The 22,008-nt window shown below is 38.9% G+C and overlaps 1 protein-coding gene across 2 annotated transcripts in view; it reads right to left on the bottom strand.

The window, feature by feature from the left end:
* Nucleotides 1-22,008, bottom strand: part of dcc (DCC netrin 1 receptor) — a 1,336,447-nt gene that overhangs the window by 360,525 nt on the left and 953,914 nt on the right. For both annotated transcript variants that reach the window (XM_072574203.1, XM_072574193.1), the window contains exon 8: nt 1,602-1,758. In XM_072574203.1, coding sequence (XP_072430304.1) covers nt 1,602-1,758 — 157 coding nt within the window. The remainder of the gene's footprint in view (nt 1-1,601; nt 1,759-22,008) is intronic.

The raw sequence follows: 22,008 nt of genomic DNA on the forward strand, positions 1-22,008 counted from the left end.
TGCCTGAAGTCTTTTACCCAGAAATGGCGCATAGTACAGGTAGAATAATGAATGCACTTTTTGTGACTGTTTGCAATGGACTATCAGGAAATTTATTACCAGTATAACTGATAGAGAATTTCAGAAATAAATTGCATAACCTTTTCAGTCGAGTCAAATGCAAATGAAATGGTAGAATGACTGAAACCTGGCAATAAGGCAAATAGAATGCTATTGACTGACAAAAAAACCCACCTTTGAAACAGGTAAGAAATCAAAGGTTGGGGGCTGGGTAGTATTGTTAGCGGTGGGGGAAACGGGTGCTCCTTGCGTGATTATAAGGAAGAACAGTTCACAAAATACTAACCATAAAAGAGAAGACAGACTAAGGGAAAGGTTGACAGACTGAAAGACACAAAGATAGATGAGTATAGATTTAAGTACATAATGGCAGCCAGTAAATTAATACTGACTTATTCAAAACCAGCAACTTCTGTTCAAATTGCATCTGTAAATCTTCGTATTATAAAACAAAATTTGACATCTTGCCACTAAAAAGGTTACTAGCGTAGATGCTAAACACTTTGTTAAATGGGTAGATTTAACGATGCAACTCAAAGAAGGGAAGAAAAGTATAGAGTTACAGGAAGTAATTATAATTAGGGATTCTCAAAACGCTAAAATACAAGGATGTAGACATGTCAAAGAATGTGGGGGAGCTTGGGATGGGAATGGGGTGAGGCCATTAAAATATTTAAAAGTAAGGATAAAAATTTTTAAATCTTACTGCTCAGTGAGTGTCAGAGAAAGGGACAAATGGGATTTGGTGAAGGTTAGAAAATGTATTGGAGAGCTTTGAATGATTTCAGGGTTATAGTGGATAGGATTCGTAAGATAAACAGTACATTGACATAATCGACACAGGAAATGGCTGAAGATTCTGTTAGCAAGTGAGCTGAGATGGGTTAAAGTCAGACAATTATAAATACAAGGAAGAATGTTCAGGCTTGACGAGAATATTAAAAGGTGGAAGTGAGGACTGCAGATGCTGGAGATCAGAGTCAAGATTAGAGTGGTGCTGAAAAAGCACAGCAGGTCAGGCAGCATCTAAGGAGCAGGAAAATCGATGTTTCGAGCAAAAGCCCTTCATCAGATTCCTGATGAAGGACTTTTGCCCGAAATGTTGATTTTCCTGCTCCTCAGATGCTGCCTGACCTGCTCTGCTTTTCCAGCACCACTCTAGAGTATTAAAAGGTTAGCAAACAGATAGATCCAGCAGACAGGAGACAATAAGGACTGCAGATGCTGGAAGTCAGAGTCAATAAATATAAGCTGGAAGAGCACAGCAGGTCAGACAGCATCCGAGGAGCAGGAAAGCCAATGTTTCATGCTAGCAGACAGAAACACAAAAATATTGGAGTACAAACTTTAGAAATAAAATGCTGACAGGTATTGATTAATACAGACTGCAAAAGCAACAAATTATTGGAAGAGGAAGTGGAATGGATAGGATAACAACATAAAATATTTATTTGGCAATTTCAAGATGTGCAGTAATGAATGACAGGTTTGATGAAAATGTTTAAGGCACATACCTGTATGTATTTTTCGCCTGCACCTACCTGTTAACACTTTCCCTGGTGAAGTAGACCGTGTATGTCTGAATACTTCCATGTGCTTCCGCAGGTGGACGCCAGCTGAGTCGGACAAAACGGCTGGAGACAAGAACGGGGACCACATCCCGAGGGGCAGAAGGAAGGACACCAGAGTTTGGTAAGGCTGAGGATTGAGGAGGAAAGGAACTGCTCAGTGAAGGAGGTAGGCACAGGATTCTCAATGTAGGAACTTATAGGATAGATAGGATATATGAATGAATCACGTCATTGTTAGGTTATAAGGAGCACATTAACAAACAAAGGGGGAAAAGATCAAAAGACAAGGAATAAAAACTGATAATTTCAAAAATTATAGGAATGAATTTAACATTGACAAATTAAAATATAATGGATCATCAGCACAAATAATGCAACTGCTCTGTGTATAACACAAATCTGTTATTAATGAAGGACGTGAATGTGGTAAACATTTTCCTTCTGATTATAAGCATTTCATATGGTCTGATTTATGCATTCCTTGACTTATTCAATTTTTACTTGGTTTTATTATTGATGAAAAAAGTGAGATTTGTAGAAGATATTCACCTTGTAGTTATCAGAACAGAAAAAGAATGCCAAATCAAAAGAGAGCAACGGTTTATATTACGAAAGAAAAGGATGCTGACTGGGTGCAAGTTGACTCTATTGCACAGATGATGCCATGGAAAATGCACCAGGGAAACATTATTCTGCATGCTTTTATATAATTCAAACAAGGTACAATGCCTGGGGATGTTCCTTTTTCTTTCAGAGGACAGGCCTCTGTGTGTGAATATATGTAGCTTCCGGTAGGTATACATGAGCTAACTTTGTGAGCCTGATTGAAAATCTTGAATTGGTTGTTAGGGGAATGCTTAGCATATTCAAGATATTTTTCGATCTCAGATTCATATTTCATGTCAGGGATTACTTTGAGTTTTGCAAGCAAAGGCTGATTGTGCACTGTTTTTCTGTACACTTTCTCTTTCCCAAACCCAGATTCCAGGTTTGCATTGGAAGTAACTCAATTAGTGAATCTCATGCAGTAAGAATTTTAATCTCGCCCATCTACACTCCTACCTCAACAAATACCAGCATGATGCAAGATGAGTGTTTTGCTGCCTTTGACATGAGATTTTCTTTTTCCTCAACAAACTGATCCCTTTGCTGTCTCCTTGCCTTCAGTGTCCTCCTAGCTATCCTGTCCATCTCACCAGCCACTTCTGCACCTCCAACATTCCCTGGCCCCTTGTCACCTCTCAATCCTTTTATTGGAATATTAGCCTCCTTTCAGCTTTCTCACACTAAACTATCCCCCGCTGAATTTCCGTTAGATGAATCAACAATTGTCATCAACAATTTTAGCTGCTCAGAACAGACTGGGAAAGAAATACAAAAACTTCTGCAGCCACACCTGTTTAGCAGGAGCTGGAGCAACTCCAAAAGAACTGCTGGAAATGCAGCTGAGCTAATAACTCCACTCCCATTCTCAGTACAAGCTCTGTGAGGGAATTCCCACTCCATGCTAATGGTTCAGGGAAGAAAATTCAGATTATTTTTGCTTTTTATAAGTGCAGAACACTTCGAAATCTATAGAGGTTAGAAAATAGAAACAGGCATTTGGTTGAGGCATTCTGTGCCAGTGTTTCAGCTCATATAAACACAAACAGTTTTAATCACATTTACCCACCCACTTGGCATAAACTACAATCCTTTCATTTACCTCAGAGATATGTATGTCATCACCAGCAACCAGTGTAAGGGAGAGAGTGGGTAAAACAATCCTTGACACATATGTCTAACTGTTACATGCTATTGTACATAGCAGCAGATTCTCTCCCTTTAGCTTGCCATTGGTTCTATTATTACTCCCAGTAATGAATGCCATCACATTTAGGAAACTACTTTCAAAGATAGTTTAATTCGCCATTGAATCTTCATCCAAAGCAATAGCTGTACTCATGAAGTAAACATTGCTTTTAGACATTCCAAATAAGGAAGTAAAGCAAGAGTTTGATGAGAAGAATATGACAATGTTTTTGTGCTAAGAACAATATCAATTAAAGCGATACACTGATATGAGAAGTTAATGACAAGGAAATAAATAAGGGCTATGAAGTGAAATTTTAATTTCTCAGCACAAAGATAATTATGCAGCATATTTAAAGGAAATTCAAAACTATTAGAAATTTAACAAAAGACCAAATACAAAATAGAAGAGAATTCTCAGGAGGGTTTAATTGAGTAATGATCTGCAGAAAGGTTGTTAGATAAACATGGGACCACCATGAGTGCAAATTTTTGCTGTTCTATTCGGACAAATTTAATTTTGATATGAATTCATCCATTCAAAAACTTGCTGACAACTTGATGATACTTATACTTTAAAGTTTGGCTTCCATATTATGGCATCATGCACACGTGATGGAAATTTGCTGCACGCTTGCTAAAGCAAAACACAGCAATTTAATGAATAGGAGGTAACTTTAATGAGTTAGGGAGGTGATAGCTTAGTGGCATCATTGTTGGACTGTTAATCCAGAAACCCAGGTAACATTCTGGGGACCTGGAATCAAATCCTGCCACAGCAGATGGAAGAAATTGAGTTCAATATAAATCTAGAATTAAAAGTCTAATTATAGCCATCAATTCATTGCTGATTGTTGGAAAAACCCATCTGGTTCACTAATGTCCTTTAGGGAAGAAAGTTACTTGGTCTGGTATATATATAATATATATATATATATATGATTCCAGACCCACAGCAATGTGGTTGACTTTTAACTGCTCTCTGCGTCATTAGGGATGAGCAATAAGTGCTGACCTAGCCAACAATGAATGTCTTCCCATGAATGAATTTTTAAAAAATAACAATTTTTCAAGGCTATTTCATCAGTCTTTAGAAGAATTGAAAGGAATTTTTGATTCTGTTGCAATATTCAACACTGAATATGTGAAATGCAAATTAAAAAAAAACACTTAGACCTGAATGACCCAACTCTTTTTTTATTCACTCGTTGGATGTGGGAGTTGCTGGGTGACCAGCATTCATTGCCCTTCCCTATTTGCCCTAGAGAAGGTCGTAGTGAGCTGCCTTCTTGAACGGCTGTGGTCCATATGCTATTGGTTGACCCACAGTGCCCTGAGGGAGGGAATTCCAGGATTTTGGCACTCAGTAAATTGCTATTTCGAAGTAAATATTTCCAAATCAAGATAGGGCTTGGAAGGGAACTTGAAGATGGTGGGGTTCCAATATATCTTCTGCCCCTGTTCATCTAGACGGAATGAGTTGTGGGTTTGGAAGGTGCTGTTTGATGTTCTTTTGTGAATTTCTGCAGTGCATCATGTAGCTAGTACACATTGCTGCATCAGTCTTGGAGGGAGTGGATGTGGTGTCAATCAAGCAACTGCTTTGTCCTGGATGATACCAAGCTTCTTGAGCATTTTTGGAACTGCAGTCATCCAGGCAAGTGGGCAGTATTCCATCACACTCCTGACTTGTGCCTTGTCGATGGTGGACAATCTTTGGAGAGCCAGGAGGCGAGTTATTAGCTGCAGTATTCCTAGCCTTTGACCTGTTCTTGTAGCCACTGTGCTTATGTGGCTAGTCCAGTTGAGTTTCTGATCAATAGTAATCCCCACAGGTTGTTGATAGTGCGGGGCATTCAGTGATGGCACCACCATTGAATGTCAAGGAACAGTGGTTAAATTGTCTCTTATTGAAGATGCTATTGCTTGGCATTTGTGTGGTGCGAATGCTACATGTCACTTGTCAGCCTGCTAAATAAATCTATCTTATTTACTGGGTATCATACACTTAAATGTATTTTAATAACACTTACTCGCCAAAAGTCCTGTTATTTTGCAGAGAAGCAGGGTTCACTTGTCCAATAGTTTCAGCACTTGCACATTTAACTGAGCATGCATGTACTCTAGATGTCCAGTTTACTTCCTAATAACAATAAGTGATATTCGGGCTGCAAATCTGGACCAATGCTCTGTCTGAAATTACTGCTTTACAAATACATTCTCTAGTATTTATACAGACTCAAATAGATTTGTTTTGCTTATCATGTAGCATTTCAAAGAACAGTAAAAGTTCCAAAGGAAAAAGGTATTTTTGAATAGTGTCTTTCATGGTAGGCTAATAACATTAAAAACTCCACTTTATTAATGAACATTAATTTGCAAACAATTTAACAAATTGAACTATAAATTCATTTACACTGGTTTCTTGTCTATACAAGTTGCAATTCTTTATCAGCCTGTATGTGATTCCACTCAGAAGTCATGCAATCCTCCTGGTGTTTCACAACTTCCTTATTTGGTCAGGACTGGGACCAATGTGTCATGGAGTCATAGATTCATACAGCATTGAACCAGGCCCTTTAGTCCAACTAGTCCATGTTCCCAAACTAAACTAATTCCCATTGCCTGCATTTCGCCCATATCCCTCCAAATCTTTCCTTTTAATGTACCTGACCAACTGTCTTATAAATGTTATGTGCACCTGTATCCACGACTTCTGTAGCAGTTCTTTCCAAAATGACCCACTGTTTGTGTAAAGAAGTTGCCCCTCATGATCTTTTTAAACTTATTTTCTCTCACCTTAAAAATATGCCCCATTGTTTTGAACTCCCCCATCTTAGGGAAAAGACCTTTGCTATTCATGTTACGTATGCACCTCATGATTTTATAAACCTCTGTAAGGTCATCCAACACTTCAGTGAAAAAGGTCCCAACCAATGCAACTTATTTTTATAACTCAAACCTTCTGTAGTGATTGGAATCAGGTTAACCTTGTTAACTACAAAGTGCTTGACTGGGATTATTAATCTGGGCCAATCAGGGAAACCTTGGCTGATCTACATAGTCAATGTGTTTCAGGTGTAACTCAGCTCTCATTAGGGAACTGTTGTTTCACTGGCTGGTTCCAGCCTGTGTGCTACTCTTTCACTTTGAGAAAAGGACAATGTTGGCATGCCCTTTAGTCCAATGTGGCAGGGCTAAGAAAAAAATATACAACCAGGAAATACCCTTGCACTATATAAATTAAAGTGAAAAACCCCCAAAAGAACAAACAAAAAGAAAACCAGGAGATTTAGAATCTCCTCAGTTCAGGGGACTGACTGAGTTACTGGCCACAGCCAGTGTACTATGGACATATAAATAAAGGTTGACTTGGTGGCAGGCTTCTGTGCGGTTATTTCACCCTCCATTCCTAGCAACATCTTGGTACATCTTTTTTGAACTCTCTCCAATTTAATAATATCATTCTAATATCAGAGTGACTAGAACTACACACAGTACTCCAGAAGAGGCCTCACCAATATCTGATACATCCACAACCCCTAACCTCTAAGCTCTGAGCAATGAAGGTAAGTATGCTAAATGCCTTCTTAACCACCAGTCTATCTGTGATGCAAATTTCAAAGAATTAATCACCTGAACACCTGTGTCTCTCTGTACCTCAACACAACACAGGGTCTTATCATTAACTATATAAATCCTGCCACTGTTTGTTTAAGCAAATTGAAATATCACACATTTATTCAAATTTAATTCCATCTGTCACTCCTCAGCCCATTGGCTCAATTGATCAATATCTCTTTATAATCTTAGATATCCTATTTCACTGTCCACTATACTATCAATTTTAGTGTCAATCACAAACCTACTAACCATGCCTTCTAAATGCCCATCCAAATTGTTTGTATAACTAACAAACAAAAGTGGACCCAGTACTGATCCTTGTGGAAGACTGCTGGTCTCAGGCCTCCAGGCTGAAAACAATCCCCTACCACTACCCTCTGTCTTCTACCATCAAGCCAATTTTGTATCTAATCGGCAAGCTCACCCTGAATTGCATGAGATCTAACTTTTCAAATTAGTTTACCATGAGAAAACTTGTCAAAGGTTTTACTAAAGTCCATGTAAAAAAACAGCTACCGCTCTATCCTCAATCTTTTTGATTACTTCCCCAAAAACTTTAATCGAGTTTGTGAGACATGGTTTCCCTTGCACAAAGCCATGTTAACTATCCTTTATCAGTCCCTGTCTCTCCAAATGCATGCAAATCCTGTCTTTTAGAATCACTTCCAACCACTTACCCACCACGGATGTCAGGTTCCCAGGCCTGTGGTTCCTAGGCTTCTCCTTATACCCTTTCTTAAATAAAGGCACAACATTGGCTACCTTCTAGTCCTTCAGCACCTCATCCATGGTAATAGATGATACAAATATTTCTGCTAGGGGCCCCACAATTTCTTTCCTAATTTCCCACAACATCCTGGGATACATTTGATCAGGCCCAAGAGATTTATCCACTGTCACGTCTTCTAAGACTTCCAGCACTTTCTCCTCTGCAATGTGAAGTGTTCTCAAAACATCAATAATTACTTCCCTGAGTCCCATGAGTATAAACTGTCCTGAAATCTCTTCCATCTCCTGAGGTTCAACACATAGATAACCTAATTGATCTTTAATAGGTCCTATTCATTCTCTAGTTGTTCTTTTGCTCTTAAGTACTTGGAGAATTTCTTTGAATTATCCTTGACTTTATCTGCCAAGACTATCTCATATCCCCTCTTTGCTCTCCTGATTGCTCTCTTGTGCTCCGGTTAGGGGTAGTCCCATGGTGCTCTGGTCAGGGCTGGGGCCACTGTGCTTGTATTCAGCTATTGGTGCTACCGGCCTGCTCTTCCTGAAAGTGGAACGGCACCACTAAAGTTGCAGTGGATCTTAGGAGTGGTGACTTTTAATGTTATAATAAACAAAGAAAACTGAATAGTGGGACAGAGTGGGGTCTTCTAGATTGGCAGGAATAATGTTAGTGGCCCTCGCATGGGAGATGTAGAGGGGCACCATGTTTTCACAGAGGAACCAAGGAGCCTTCTCAAGGGAGAAGGTTGAAGGGAGTGAGGGCAACAGTGCCATGCCAGATGACATGATGTGGCTGATTAAGGTCAGTGAATGCATCTTCATATGATCCACCTCTCCACTGACCTCTCATGCTACCCCCATCACTTATTCCATAGCAGCCCTAAAGGCTCAGGCATAATAGCCAGATACTCTATCTCATCCTCACATACCTACCAATGATGTCACCGAACTTCTGCACTTCCACATACCTCCGTACAGTGGTGGCAAGCACATCATCAAATTGCAGTGCAACTGAAACAGCAGATTCAACCGAAACTGAATTGCTCCAGTTTCTGTAACATTATCTATAATCTGAATCTTGTGGCCAGTATCTTTTTCTTTATACTGTGAAGTTACCATAGCTGATTCATGATTTTTTTTTCTGGTACTCTCCTTTTCTATCTCATTTGTTGAGTTCTATAAAAGTACTCCCATACTGTTCATTTCGAGCCTACAATTGAAACATTGCTCCACTTCTGTGATAAAAGGTTTTCAGAACCAAGAGTGTGCAGAATGAACCAATCAGCATTAACAGAGACAAAAATTACTGGGATTATGGGAGTTGAGCTCCCTGCCAACAATGGGCAAGAATCTTATGATTACCACCTCAGGGGTTCTTGCAGTTAATGTATATGATATTGCAATCACTCAAGATACTTTTCAGTTTATCTGCAGAAACAAAATAAGGTTTACAGAAACATTACAGAACATCTTAACCTTACACCTGAAACAAACACAAGATCATTAGAGTGGGCTGAAACCTACTGTCCTTTCATGCTGGCATGAAGTCTGAGCAATGTGAATGAAATAATCAGCATCAATAGTCTCAGACACAAAAGAGAGGAAACAGAATCAATTATCCTTTCCACTGCTTGTTTTTAAACAGAAAAACCACATTAAAAATGCATTGGTTGATTAGTCATGTAAATTTTGTCTTTAGTACCTGAAATATTGGATTTTGTCATTAACCTAAGAATTGTATTTTAGAGTTATAGGTTTATACAGTGTAGAAAGAGACCTTCCAGTCCAACCTGTTCATGCTGACCGTAATGCCAAACTAAACTAGTCCCAACTGCCTGCCTGTGGCCCATATCCTTCTAAACATTTATTCTTCATGTACTTATCTAAATGTCTTTTAAATGTTGTAACTGCACCTGCATCCAATGCTGCCTCTGAAAGTTCATTCCACACATGAACCATTCTCCGTATAAAAAGAAACTGCCCCTCGTGTCTTTTTAAAATCTTTCTCCTCTGACCTTAAAAATATGTCCCTTAGTCTTGAAATCCACACCCTCCCCCATCGGGGAAAAGACACATGCCATTTAACTTATCTATACCCCCTACAATTTGACAAACCTTGGTAAGGTCACCTCTCAATTTCTTATGCTCCAGTAAAAAAACTCATCCTTTGCAGACTATTTTTATAACTCTAATCCTCCATCCCTACTAATATCTTGGTAAATCTCTTCTAAACCCTCTTTAGCTTCATAATATCCTTCCTATATCATGGAGACCAGAACTGAAAAGGGTACTCCCGAAGAGGCATCACCAACGTCTTGTACAACCTCAATGTAACATCACAATTCCTATACTGAGCAATGAAGGCAAGCACGCTAAATGCTTTCTTAACCAGAGTTTCTATATGTGATGCAAACTTCAAAGAATTATGTACCTGAACCCCTCAAACTCTGTTCCACAGCACCATCTAAGGCCCTTCTATTAATTGTGTAAGTCCTGCCCTTGTTCATTTTACCAAAATGCAATACCTCGCATTTGTCTAAACTCAATTCTGCTGCTACTCTTCAGTCCATTGTCTCAATTGATTAGGATCTCTTTGAAATCTTAGATAACCTTCTTCACTGACCACTACCACAATTTTGGTGTCATCTGCAAATTTACTAACCATGCCTCCTGTATTCTTATCCAAATCATTAATATAAATAATGTTTTGTTGTGATAATGCATAATTAGTAACATTTGTAAACATGCCAAGATTGAATATACCTAACATGTGGAAAAGTATGTCATATGCCAGTAAGACAGGTGAAGTAGTAGGACAGAAATGTGTAGTCAAATGTTTGTAGATTTTAGTTTCAAAGTTATAATGTAGAAGATTATGAATTATTATAACTCTCGTGACTAGTGCTGCCACTAGCCAAAGACAAATAATAAATTAAAATTCCATTTTCAAAATATACCAATGGAATAAGCACATGGACTATTAATTAGTAACCTTATTTATTTGTACCAGTAATTCATTTTGAATTAATCTATGCTGTGTTCTTTATTGAAAATCAAACCACATCACCACCATCTACAGTCAGAAACAATTAATGGTAATCACACACTGGCAAAGCAAAGGTCAGCTGCATTAAGTTTTATCTGTTTCATATACACATCTTATACTCTGCTACATAAACAAGTTTATTGATTGTTCATAGGGAGGCCACTGGCTGCACATACCAATAATAAACTTGGTGTTAGCCAACAAACGCTATTCAGGTTAAACATTGGCGAATAGCTTATGAGACATACAAGTGCAATCAAACTTCAGACTCACATAAAATAATGCAGCAGAAGTCTATACTGTTGAGTACACAAAATCTTTAATAGATGCGGCATTAGAATTCTTAGGTACTGGTAATGTCCATACAGTCCAATAAATCTGACCTTCCTTTATAAAGCATATGCAAAGCTTGCATTTATATATTATCTTTCTCATGCTCAGTATGAGCCAAAATAGTTCACAATTAATGAAGTACTTCTGAAAAATAGCCACCATCTTAAAGCATAGCAGTCAACTTATGTACCATAAGGTCCCGCATACAGTAAAGAGATAAATTTGGCAAAAAAAAAGATGTTCAACCCTATCCTGATATTGGTGGAAAATCATGGTTAAAAAACAAATAGACCAGAGAATAAGTAAATATGCAACTGATTTGAAATATACACAAAATCTATAGAGACCTTAATCGAGAAACAGGCAATTAGGTCCAACTGTCGTTATTGATTATACACATAAGCAAACTTACTCATCATATTTTAATATTGATAAGTTCAGAACTGTGTTTTGTCTGAGATTATAGACACCCACAAATAAGTCACTGCCAAGTCCTGCAGCAGGCTTCAGTCTGACCCACCAGCTGTGTTACTCAAAGATCTTCACAGTTACCAAGTAACAGCTAATGTTGAACAGTCATTGTGGCTTGTTTTGTGTGCAGAGAGCTGTATTTTCCCAATTCAACTCACATATAAACACCCACTCCACAAAAGAAAATGATTACATTTCATCTATGGATTCATTTGGACCATTCTAGCCTTGCTTTCCGGCCACAAAGTGACAAAAATAATTGTCAGAAGATCCTGCCCTTTTCTCTAATTATGGTCTTCTGTGTATCACCATTATAAGCCAAAATTGTCATAATAGATCCCTCTATTCAGACAGAACACAATATTTCCCATGATTAACCCACTCCACAATCATCTGCAGCCTCTGATCTAATACAGCTAATCATTCCTCAAGTGATGGGTAAGTGGGATTCCAGCCTGATGTAATAACACCAGCTCGAGTGCCAAACTCAGTGTACTTAATGCAATCTGGAGACACCAGAATAGTCATGCAGATTGATTATAATTGTTGGTTCTTCCACTTTATATTTCTTCCTCTAAATAATATGTTGACTTGGTTTGATAAATGATTTCATTAACATCAGCTGTCCTCCGGTGCTTCAGCTAGTCATTAATCATATACAATGTAGATCAGCACCTGTACCCACACCCCAAGACCCTTTATAACCCCTATGTAAATTTAATGATAATTCATGCCAACCATACTCCCATACCCTTTGCCCTTATACTTTACCATAACATTGAAAAATTAGTACTCACACTCAAAACAACATTTACTCAGTTCTTTGTGTACATAATGCGTCACATTAACACATACTTTAATCAAATGCTTAATCTTTTATAACAACAAGTAATTAAACTTATCATTACAACCACTTTAAAGAATCCATAACCACTTGGATCTCAGTCCAGCTGAAATGGCAAACACCTTAAAGTAATAATGGATGGCTATGAAGTCAGTCATGAAGCAGTAAACTAGTGATGAAAACCCTCAGTGGACACAAATAAGTAGCAACCAACATTTATTTTTAATTCTGCAGATGGTTTATTTCAAAATTTTAAAGAGCTGAAGTTTTAAATGTTTTGTTAAATTGACAGCTTTCTTTGTCAATCGCTTCTTAACATTCTTGACAAGATTGTCTTGGCATTTTTGATAGGTCTTCTTGTCAAGTCCCCTTGACAGTAGCTTTTGACAATGTTAACAATTTTACGTTGATTTTGATAGGTCTATTGACAGCTCCAGTGAGATTGACAATAAATACAAGCACTTTTAAACTCACATTCATACCTATTTTCAACCAAACATGAAGAGTAGCTTAACTTTTCAAAGAGTTCCCTGCCTATCCAAAGAAATCCATAAAGTTTACACCTGCTCTTACAAACTCTACTCCACATAGTTCTCATGATTTCTCATTACTAGGCTACCACAATAGGAAAAAGCCTAATTAGATTTTTAGATTAGATTAGATTTTTAGATTAGATTAGATTACTTACAGTGTGGAAACAGGCCCTTCGGCCCAACAAGTCCACACTGCCCCGCCGAAGCGCAACCCACCCATACCCCTACATTTACCCCTTACCTAACACTATAGGCAATTTAGTATGGCCAATTCACCTGACCTGCACATCTTTGGACCGTGGGAGGAAACCGGAGCACCCGGAGGAAACCCACGCAGACACGGGGAGAACGTGCAAACTCCACACAGTCAGTCGCCTGAGGCGGGAATGTTTTAGAATATCAAAGGAGAGGAATTTGGATGACATAATGTGAAAATGCTAAAGTATTGTATATCAAACTCAAGGCAATAGGTTTGAGGGGATGCATTATGAATATACCATGATTATGCACTGAATAGAAACAAGCTAGATGTTATACAAAACAAGGAAAGTTAGGGAATACTATTCTAAGGATATGATACATGCAAGAAATATACATTAAAGGCAGAAATTCAGGTTTGAGAAGATTATAAATTCCAGGAATAAGCACTTTTTGCCCACTCCTAATTGCTCAGAGGACAGTTAAGAATTAACCACATTGTTGTGGGTCTGGAGTCACATGTACACCAGACCAGGTAAGGATGGCAGCTTCCTTCCCCCAAGGATATTAGTGGATCAGATGGGATTTTCTCCAACAATTAACAGGGGATTCATGGTCACCATTAATTCCGGATTTTCTTTGATTGAATTCAAATTCTACCTTCTGCTGGGGTGGGATTTGAACCTGGAACCCCAGAACATTACCTAGGTCTCTGGATCAACAGACCAATAATAGTAGCACCTCCCCAGTATTCCCGGTTTTTTCCCAAAAGTAATGAGTCACAGAATCACAGAGCTGGTATGGTGCCGGAAGCAATTCAGCCCATTGTGCCCGCACTGGGTCTATAACCTCATGCCATTCTTTTGTCTTATTCCCATATACCAGCACTCCATTTCTATCTAAGTAATCATCCAATGTCCTCTTGGATGCCTCAATTGAAACTGCCTCCACCATATTTCCAGACAGTGCTACTTGGTGTATGAAAATGTTTTTCACATCACCCTTGCTTTGTTTGCATATCACTTTAAATCTATGCCCTCTCGTTCTTTATCTTTTACGAGCAGGAATAATATCTCCCCATCTATTCTATGCAGTCTGCTCCTAATTTTGAAAAATGGATGGATTCTTGATTAGTAGGGAATCAAGAGTCATGGAGAGCAGGCAGGAGAATGAGGTTGAGAAACATATCAGCCATGATCAATTGATACAGTGAACCCAATGTACTAAGTGGCCTAATTCTGCTCCTGTGTCTTATGGTTTCATAAGCTAAAGCCTCAATCAAATCTCCTCTCAGCCTTCTTCTCTCCAAAGAAACTGGTCCAATGCCTACAAACGATCCTCATAACTGAAGTTTCTCATTCCTGGTGCTTTTGTTGCAAATTGCTCCCGTACTCTTTCCAATGCTTTAATATTTGGTGGCCAGAACTGTACACAATACTCCAACTGTGTCTTGTACAAGTTCACAATTCACCTTTTTGCTCTTGTACTGTATGCCAATTAATAAATAGGGTCTGCTTTATTAATTGCTCTCCATCTGTCCTGCTGGCTTCAATAATCTGTGCACAGACACAACTTGGTCCGTCTGCTCCTGCACCCCTTTTAGAATTGTATCATCTACACAGCCCACAGCCAGTCATTTACAGTTAAAGCCATTTCACATCATTCATTGTTAGTTGGCACCTCAGCTTATGACCAATAAAAACAAATAAATGTCAGCTGACTAGCTTTAGTGACTGCTGAAGCACATAGAAAAACCATTAGATTAGATGTCAGAATGCATCAGTCACATCACCTCACCAAATAGGACTAGAAAGATACCCAGATTAACCGAACTTTAGCTATATGATATCCAGGAATTGTTTCCATTATGGTATTAGTCTTGTAACTTGGGTGACAAAAATGATATATTTAGCAGTTTTCTTGAGCAGAAGAACAAATTTGGTAGGCACAATATCAAGATGTAGGGAGGGTTTTTAAAACTGATAAAGCTGATTGCTTCTTCAACTCCCCTGAAAATCAGCCCATTGCTGGTGCATATGTATCCTCCACAGGTGGTCCATGTCAATACCTTGCTGTCCTGCAACATTATGGACTAAGTTATGCTAGTTTGATGAGATCTTTTACCTGTGATTTGTCTGGATATCAAAATCCAGTACCAAATATTGTTTGCACATATGGGCACAAGCAGGTGACATATTGACAGGATGGTAGCTTGATGTTATTCTGCACAAATGAATGAATGAATTAAACAGTTCTATGTACAGGAGTATTTGGGTAAAGTAAACATTAGTCCCTTAGAAAGACTGGGGAATTAATATTGGAAACAAGGAAACTACAGAAACTTTGAAGAAGTATTATATAATTGTGTTCATGACAGAACACAGAAGCATGCTAAAAATAAAGGGGAAGTAAAAAGGAAGGAAATAAAAACAATCATTATAGAAAAAAAAGAAAAAAAACATGGCTGACAGGTTCCCTAGTCTCATCCTCTAAGGGACTGACGCTCTCTGTTGCCATTCTTTTCCAATCTTATATATACATGTAGAAGCTTTCATACTCTGTATATCCTGCTTGTTTTCTCTCATACTACAATTTCTGCCACTTTACTTAATTATATTTTCTAGTTTCTAAAATGTTTCCAATCTTTCTGATTTACTACTTGTTTTTGCAACTTGGTATATCTTTTTCTTTCAATTTTAACTATCACTGAAGTTAGAGTGAAGTAACAGGGGAATCCCAGCAAAATTTCTGGGCAGTTTACTGCTGGGATCATGTAAGTGACATATACAGGGGCACCCTTCAGACAAAGCAGGTGTCAGTGTAACAAAAATCTCAATGTATATGATAATGAGCTACCTGACCAGATCGACATCTTAACCTACATTTGTCCTGGAAAAGATTTGGGCTGGTTAAAATCGAACATCTGTTGTAAATAAATTTGCAAATATTCTGTGTACTTTTTTTTAAAAGAAGGAAACAACTTAATCCAGAAATTCCATCTGCAGAGCTTCAACAACCAGTGCAACAGCTGGTCCTCATCCCTTTGACAACACAAAGACTTCTGACCATAGATCTCCACTGGGATTGCAAGCTCTCTGACTCTATCTGTGAGAGTCCGTTACATCTCTTGTCAAGATTATATTTTGTGAAGCCAGATCACTGGTGGACATGTTTTGCAAATTAATAAAAGGAAATGCATGCACTCAGAACTCGCAGCAACATATGGTGTTTAAAACTAAGAGGATTTCCTCACCACAAGGATTTCAGATTAATTTATTTTTATCTTTTTTTTTCTCCTATCTTACCAGCCTTCATAGAGCGTGTTGACATTTTGCTTGGGGCTAGTTCTTCAGGTAATTTTCCCCTTCTAGACTTACAAACATTCACAAATTATCCTTGTCATTGATAAGCATCAAACTATGCAACAATGGCAGGAGCTAAACCAAATCTTGCTCGTGCCCAAAATTAATTCATAGTCACTTCGAGGAGGCTTTTCTTAGATAGGTTATCCCCCATAATCAACTTTGCAGGCCCATCTGTACAGTTACCACAACAGTTAAGTTAATCCTTCTCATCTCCATTCAGCTCATTGAGAATTAATCAAGGACAGAACTCACATTCTCTTCGGTCTCCTTTGATGAAATTCTGTTTTCCCTATCCATTTCTCGATAACATATCTATCAATCCACATCACTTTTAAAGCATAGAAGGGAAAAATTTGTTCACACTGCACCGCATCCTACTTTTACAAGTATTACTGAAGATCATCACTTGGACCATGCAGGAAGTAGCCCAGAGTACTATCTTCTTCCACATGAATACTGATGATCAATTGTACTTACCAAATAAACAGGCAGAAGAGAACATTTCTAATGAAATATTACCATTCTATAGGTCAATTTATATTTGCATTTATATTCAAAGTGAAACATGTTGATACCACCAAAGTCACATCACTAACTGAGGAGTTAGAGGAGTGCCCGGGGTATTGTCTCTTCAAAAAAATATTAAACCAAAGCTCCTTCTGTTCTCTCAAATAGATGCTAAAGATCCTACAGAAATGGTGTGCCAAAAAGTATAGAGGTACTCCTAGCTTTATGATTAATATTTATCCTGTGATTAAGATTACTAAGCACAGATTGTCTCACCATTATCAAGATGCCGTTTGCAAGAGTTTATTATTCACAATGTGGTCTCCTCTATGCTGGGGAGTTGAAACATAGAACTGGGTGACCATTCTGCAGAACACCTAGGTTGTGTCCATATAAATTTCCCTGAGCTACCAGTTACCTGCGACTTCAACACACCACTGTGCACCCTGGCCAACTTGCTGCAGTGCTCCAGTGAAGCACAGCATAAGTTGAAAGAACAGCACCTCGTTTTCTACTTGGGGACCCTGAGCCCTCAGGACTCAAAATTGAGTTCAATAATTTTAGAACATGAACACCTTCTTCCATGCCTTTACATACCTCCACACCCCAGGCCCTGTCATCATTGGCTGCTTTCAGCACAGACAAACTATTTTCATTTACCTACAGTCTCCATTAGCAGCTCTTCCTCGTTCCTGGCTTCCCATTATCCATCCTTCTGTCTGCCTAACTATCTTTCTCTCTCTATCTCCACTTATTGCTACCTCTTTTACCCCGCTTCCCATCCCTTGTCTTGAGCAAATATACTGTCTTTTCCTAGCTACAATCGGTTCTGAGGAAGGATCATTGAACCAGAGATATTAACCCCTCTCTTACTTTTCAGTATTTTTTCCCTCATGCCACATTTATTTACATTCTTTGCGACCTTCTTTGATTACTTATGTGATAATTGTGTACCATATAGATTGTTATCATTTGGAAATTTGGATTTTTAAAATAGAGACAGATGGATTTCAGTTTTCGGTCTGTGAAGGCTACATTTTTTTTTAAGAGGTCAGAAAGTGATTTGAGAAATAAAAAGACTGCAAGCTATGTTACAAGCTTCCTCTGTGCCGAGCCAGATGTCTGAGTTGAAAGCAGTTTGTCAGGGGAGCATATCGATTTGTTTCAAATTCAGTTCAGACGTATCAGCTTTCAGTTTCATTCCAACAGAGAATAGAAGGTTTCTATTACAAGAACAGTTTCACTTTAGTGGAAGAGCAGGTTATTTTGTGAAGCTTTGAGTGTTTGTAAAAAAAAAGGATTGAGTTTAAAAGCAGGGAGGTTATGTTGTAGCTGTATAGAGTGTGGGTGAGGTCACACCTAGAGTACTGAGTGCAGTTTTGGTCTCCTTTCTTGACAAGGGATGAACTGGCATTACAAGGGGTGCAGAGGAGGTTCACTAGGTTAATTCTGGAATTGAGGGAGTTGGCTTATGAAGAGAGACTGGGTTGATTGGGATTATATTCATTGAAATTTAGAAGAATGTGGGGGGGTTTATAGAAACATATAAAATTATGAAGGGAATAGATAAGATAGAAGTAGACAGCATGTTTCCACTGGCGGATGATACTAGGACAAGAGGGTATAGCCTCAAGATTAGAGGGAGGAAATTTAGGACTGAATTGAGAATGAACTTCTTCACCCAGAGGGTTGTGGATCTATGGAATTCCTTGCCCAGTGAAGTAGATGAGGCTTCCTCATTAAATGCTTTTAAAGCTAACACAAATAACTTTTTGAACAGGAAATGAATTAAGGGTTATGGTGAGTGGGTGGGTAAGTGGAGCTGAGGCCATGAAAAGATCATGATCCTACTGAATGGCAGGGTAGGCTCAGGGTGGAGGGTGGGGACAGATGGCCTATTCCTACTCCTGCTCCTAGTTCTTATGTTGTTATATTCTTGAACAGAAGTTTTCAAATTGTGAGAACTTCAAAACAATTTAGGTCAACAGACCTGGAAAGAAGTCTTCAAACTGTATTTGCAAACAGGGAAACACGGAAGAGTCATTTTAGTAAGAAATTAAAGAAATACATTGATTGACTAAATGTGTTTAGAAGCATATGTGTTAGATTTCTGAGGCATTGGTACCAATTCTGGGACAGATGGAACTTGTACACGTTGGACAGGTTACATTTTAACAGGGTCAAAAAGTGGGTGCTGGAAAAGCACAGCAGGTCAGGCAACATCTGAGGAGCAGCAGAGTCAAAGCTTTGGGTGTAAGCCCTTCATCAGGAATATGCGGGTGTGAGGGGTGTCAAGGGGACTGAGAGATAAATAGAAGGGTGTGGGTGGGGCCTGGGGAGGAGGGGGGCAAGGCAGCTAGTAAGGTGATAAGTGGATGCAGGTGGGAGGTGATGAGCAGAGGGTGGTGGGAAGGAACATGGACAGGTCGGACAGTTCAAGAGGGCGGTGCCAAGTTGAAGGGTTGGATCTGAGATAAGGTAGGGGGAAAGGAGATGAGGAGACTGGTGAAATCAACATTGCCTCACCCTAGTTCTAAACTTCCAGCTCAGTAACTGTCCCCATAACTTGTCCGGACTTGTCCTACCTGCCTATCTTCTTTTCCACTTATCCACTCCACCCTCTCCTCCTTGACCTATCACCTTCATCCCCTCCCCCACTCACCCATTGTACTCTATGCTACTTTCTCCCCACCCCCACCCTCCTCGAGCTGATCTCTCCACGCTTCAGGCTCACTGCCTTTATTCCTGATGAAGGGCTTTTGCCCGAAACGTCGATTTCGAAGCTACTTGGATGCTGTTTGAACTGCTGCGCTCTTCCAGCACCACTAATCCAAAATCAACATTGATGCTGTGTGGTTGGAGGGTCTCTAGATAGAAAATGAGGTGTTCTTCTTCCAGGTGTCGGGTGGCTAGGATTTAGTGGTGGAGGAGGCCCAGGCCTTGCATGGCCTTGGCAGAATGGGAGGGACAGTTGAAGTGGTACATTTTAACAGGATTGGGACTGATATCCTTGCAGAATGATTTGCAAGGTCTGTTGGATGGGTTGCAACTAGCTGTCAGGATTGGGAACATGAGGGGTAAATTGAAAGGGAGGGTAATGTTTCGAAAAGGAAGTAGAAAAGATGTTAGGGAGACAAGAAGACAAGAGAAACAAGGCTGAGCATCGAGTACAATTTAAAGTTGGCATTATGTCAAAAAGACAAAGTTAAGAGTGAACAAGCTGAATGCAGGCAGCAATTGCAACAAGGTCAATGATCGAAAGGTGCAAATAGAGATAAATGGCTATGATCTAATTAACATTACAGAAACATGGCTACATAGTGATCAGGACTGAGAATTGAGCATTCAGAGATGTTTAGGAAGGACAGACAAGAAGGAACAGGGGGTGGAGTTGCTCTGATAATATGAGAGAGGGTCAGTAAATTAGCAAGGGAGAGTGTCAGACCAGAAGAATAATGAGCAAAATATGTTTAAGTGAAACTAAGAAACAGCAAGGGCAGCAGACATTAGTTCAAGTTATAAATCAGCCACTGAATGGTAATGGTAGTGTAGGCATAGCATTAATCAGGAGGTGAGAGAAGCATGTAATATGGGCGATATCATTTTCATGGTGCCTTCAGTCTACACACACTGTGTCAACCAATTGAGCACTAAAAGTGTTGAGGACAATTTCTGAAGTAAGCTGGAGATGGTTTTCTAGAGCAGTATGTTGAGGAGCTGACAAGAGCTATTTCACATATAAAAAGTAAAGAAAAAGATCTAATTAATAATCCTACTATAAAAGAATATTTAGGCATGAATACCCACCATATGAATTCTACATTATGTTTGAAAGTGAGGTAGTTCATCCTGTAGTAAGAGTGTCCAATTTAAATAAGGGAAATCACGGTCGCATAAATCACAAATTAGTTGCAGTGGATTGGGAAAATACATTCATAGGCATGACTACACATTGAGAATGGATCGTCGTTAAAGAACAATTACAGGGCTTACTATGCAAAGTGCGAAAACTTTATAAAAAGGGGTCAGTCACCCATGGCCAACAAAGGAAGCTAAAGATCATAGAAGATTAAAAGAAAAAGCCAATAAAGATGCCTGAAAGTGTCATAAATCATAGGATTGGGAAGTTTTTAGATTACAGCAAAGGAGAACAAGAAACTGAAGAGGACATGAGAAACAAAACAAAAATAAATTATAACAGCTTCTAGAGTTACATGAAAAGAAAATTCTTGGCTAAAATGAATATGAGTCCATTACAGCAGAGTGAGGAGAATTTATAATAGGGAATAATGAAATGGCAGAAAAGCTAATTCATTTACTTTGTGTCTGTTTTCACTGAGGAAGATTCAAGGAATTTCTTGAATTTGAGATCTAAGTGACGAGGGAGAGTAAGGAGTTGAAGGAAATTAATATTATGAAGAAGGTTGGACTGGGGCAATCAATAGGGCTGAAAGTTGATAAATCCCCTGGACCTGATTATCTACATCTCAGGGTTTTGAAGGACGTGGACAGTCGATACATTTGTGGGCATCTCCCAAAACTCTTGAGATCCTGGAAGGTTTCCTACAGATTGGAAGGTAGAAAATGGCAGCCCACCATTTAAGAAAGGAGCAAGAGAGAAAACAGGGAACTGTAGACTTATTAGCCATACATTTGTAATATGAAAATGCTAGAATTTATTATAAAGGCTTGATAAACAGATAATAATTATCGGATTGGGTATAACATTGTGATTGGGAAATCCATTTTCAATGGCCTGGAGTTTTTTTGGATGGTAATTACAAAATTGATAAAGGGGAATCAATGATATACACTACTTGGATTTTGAAAAGGTCTCTGACGGGAGGTCAATTAGCAAGATAAAGTTCATGGGATGTGAGCATGGCTGGTTGGCCAGCCTTTTATTGCTTGTCCCTAGTTGCCTTTGTGACAGTGA

Source organism: Chiloscyllium punctatum, chromosome 1 (assembly GCF_047496795.1).
Source record: "Chiloscyllium punctatum isolate Juve2018m chromosome 1, sChiPun1.3, whole genome shotgun sequence".
NCBI lineage: Eukaryota > Metazoa > Chordata > Chondrichthyes > Orectolobiformes > Hemiscylliidae > Chiloscyllium > Chiloscyllium punctatum.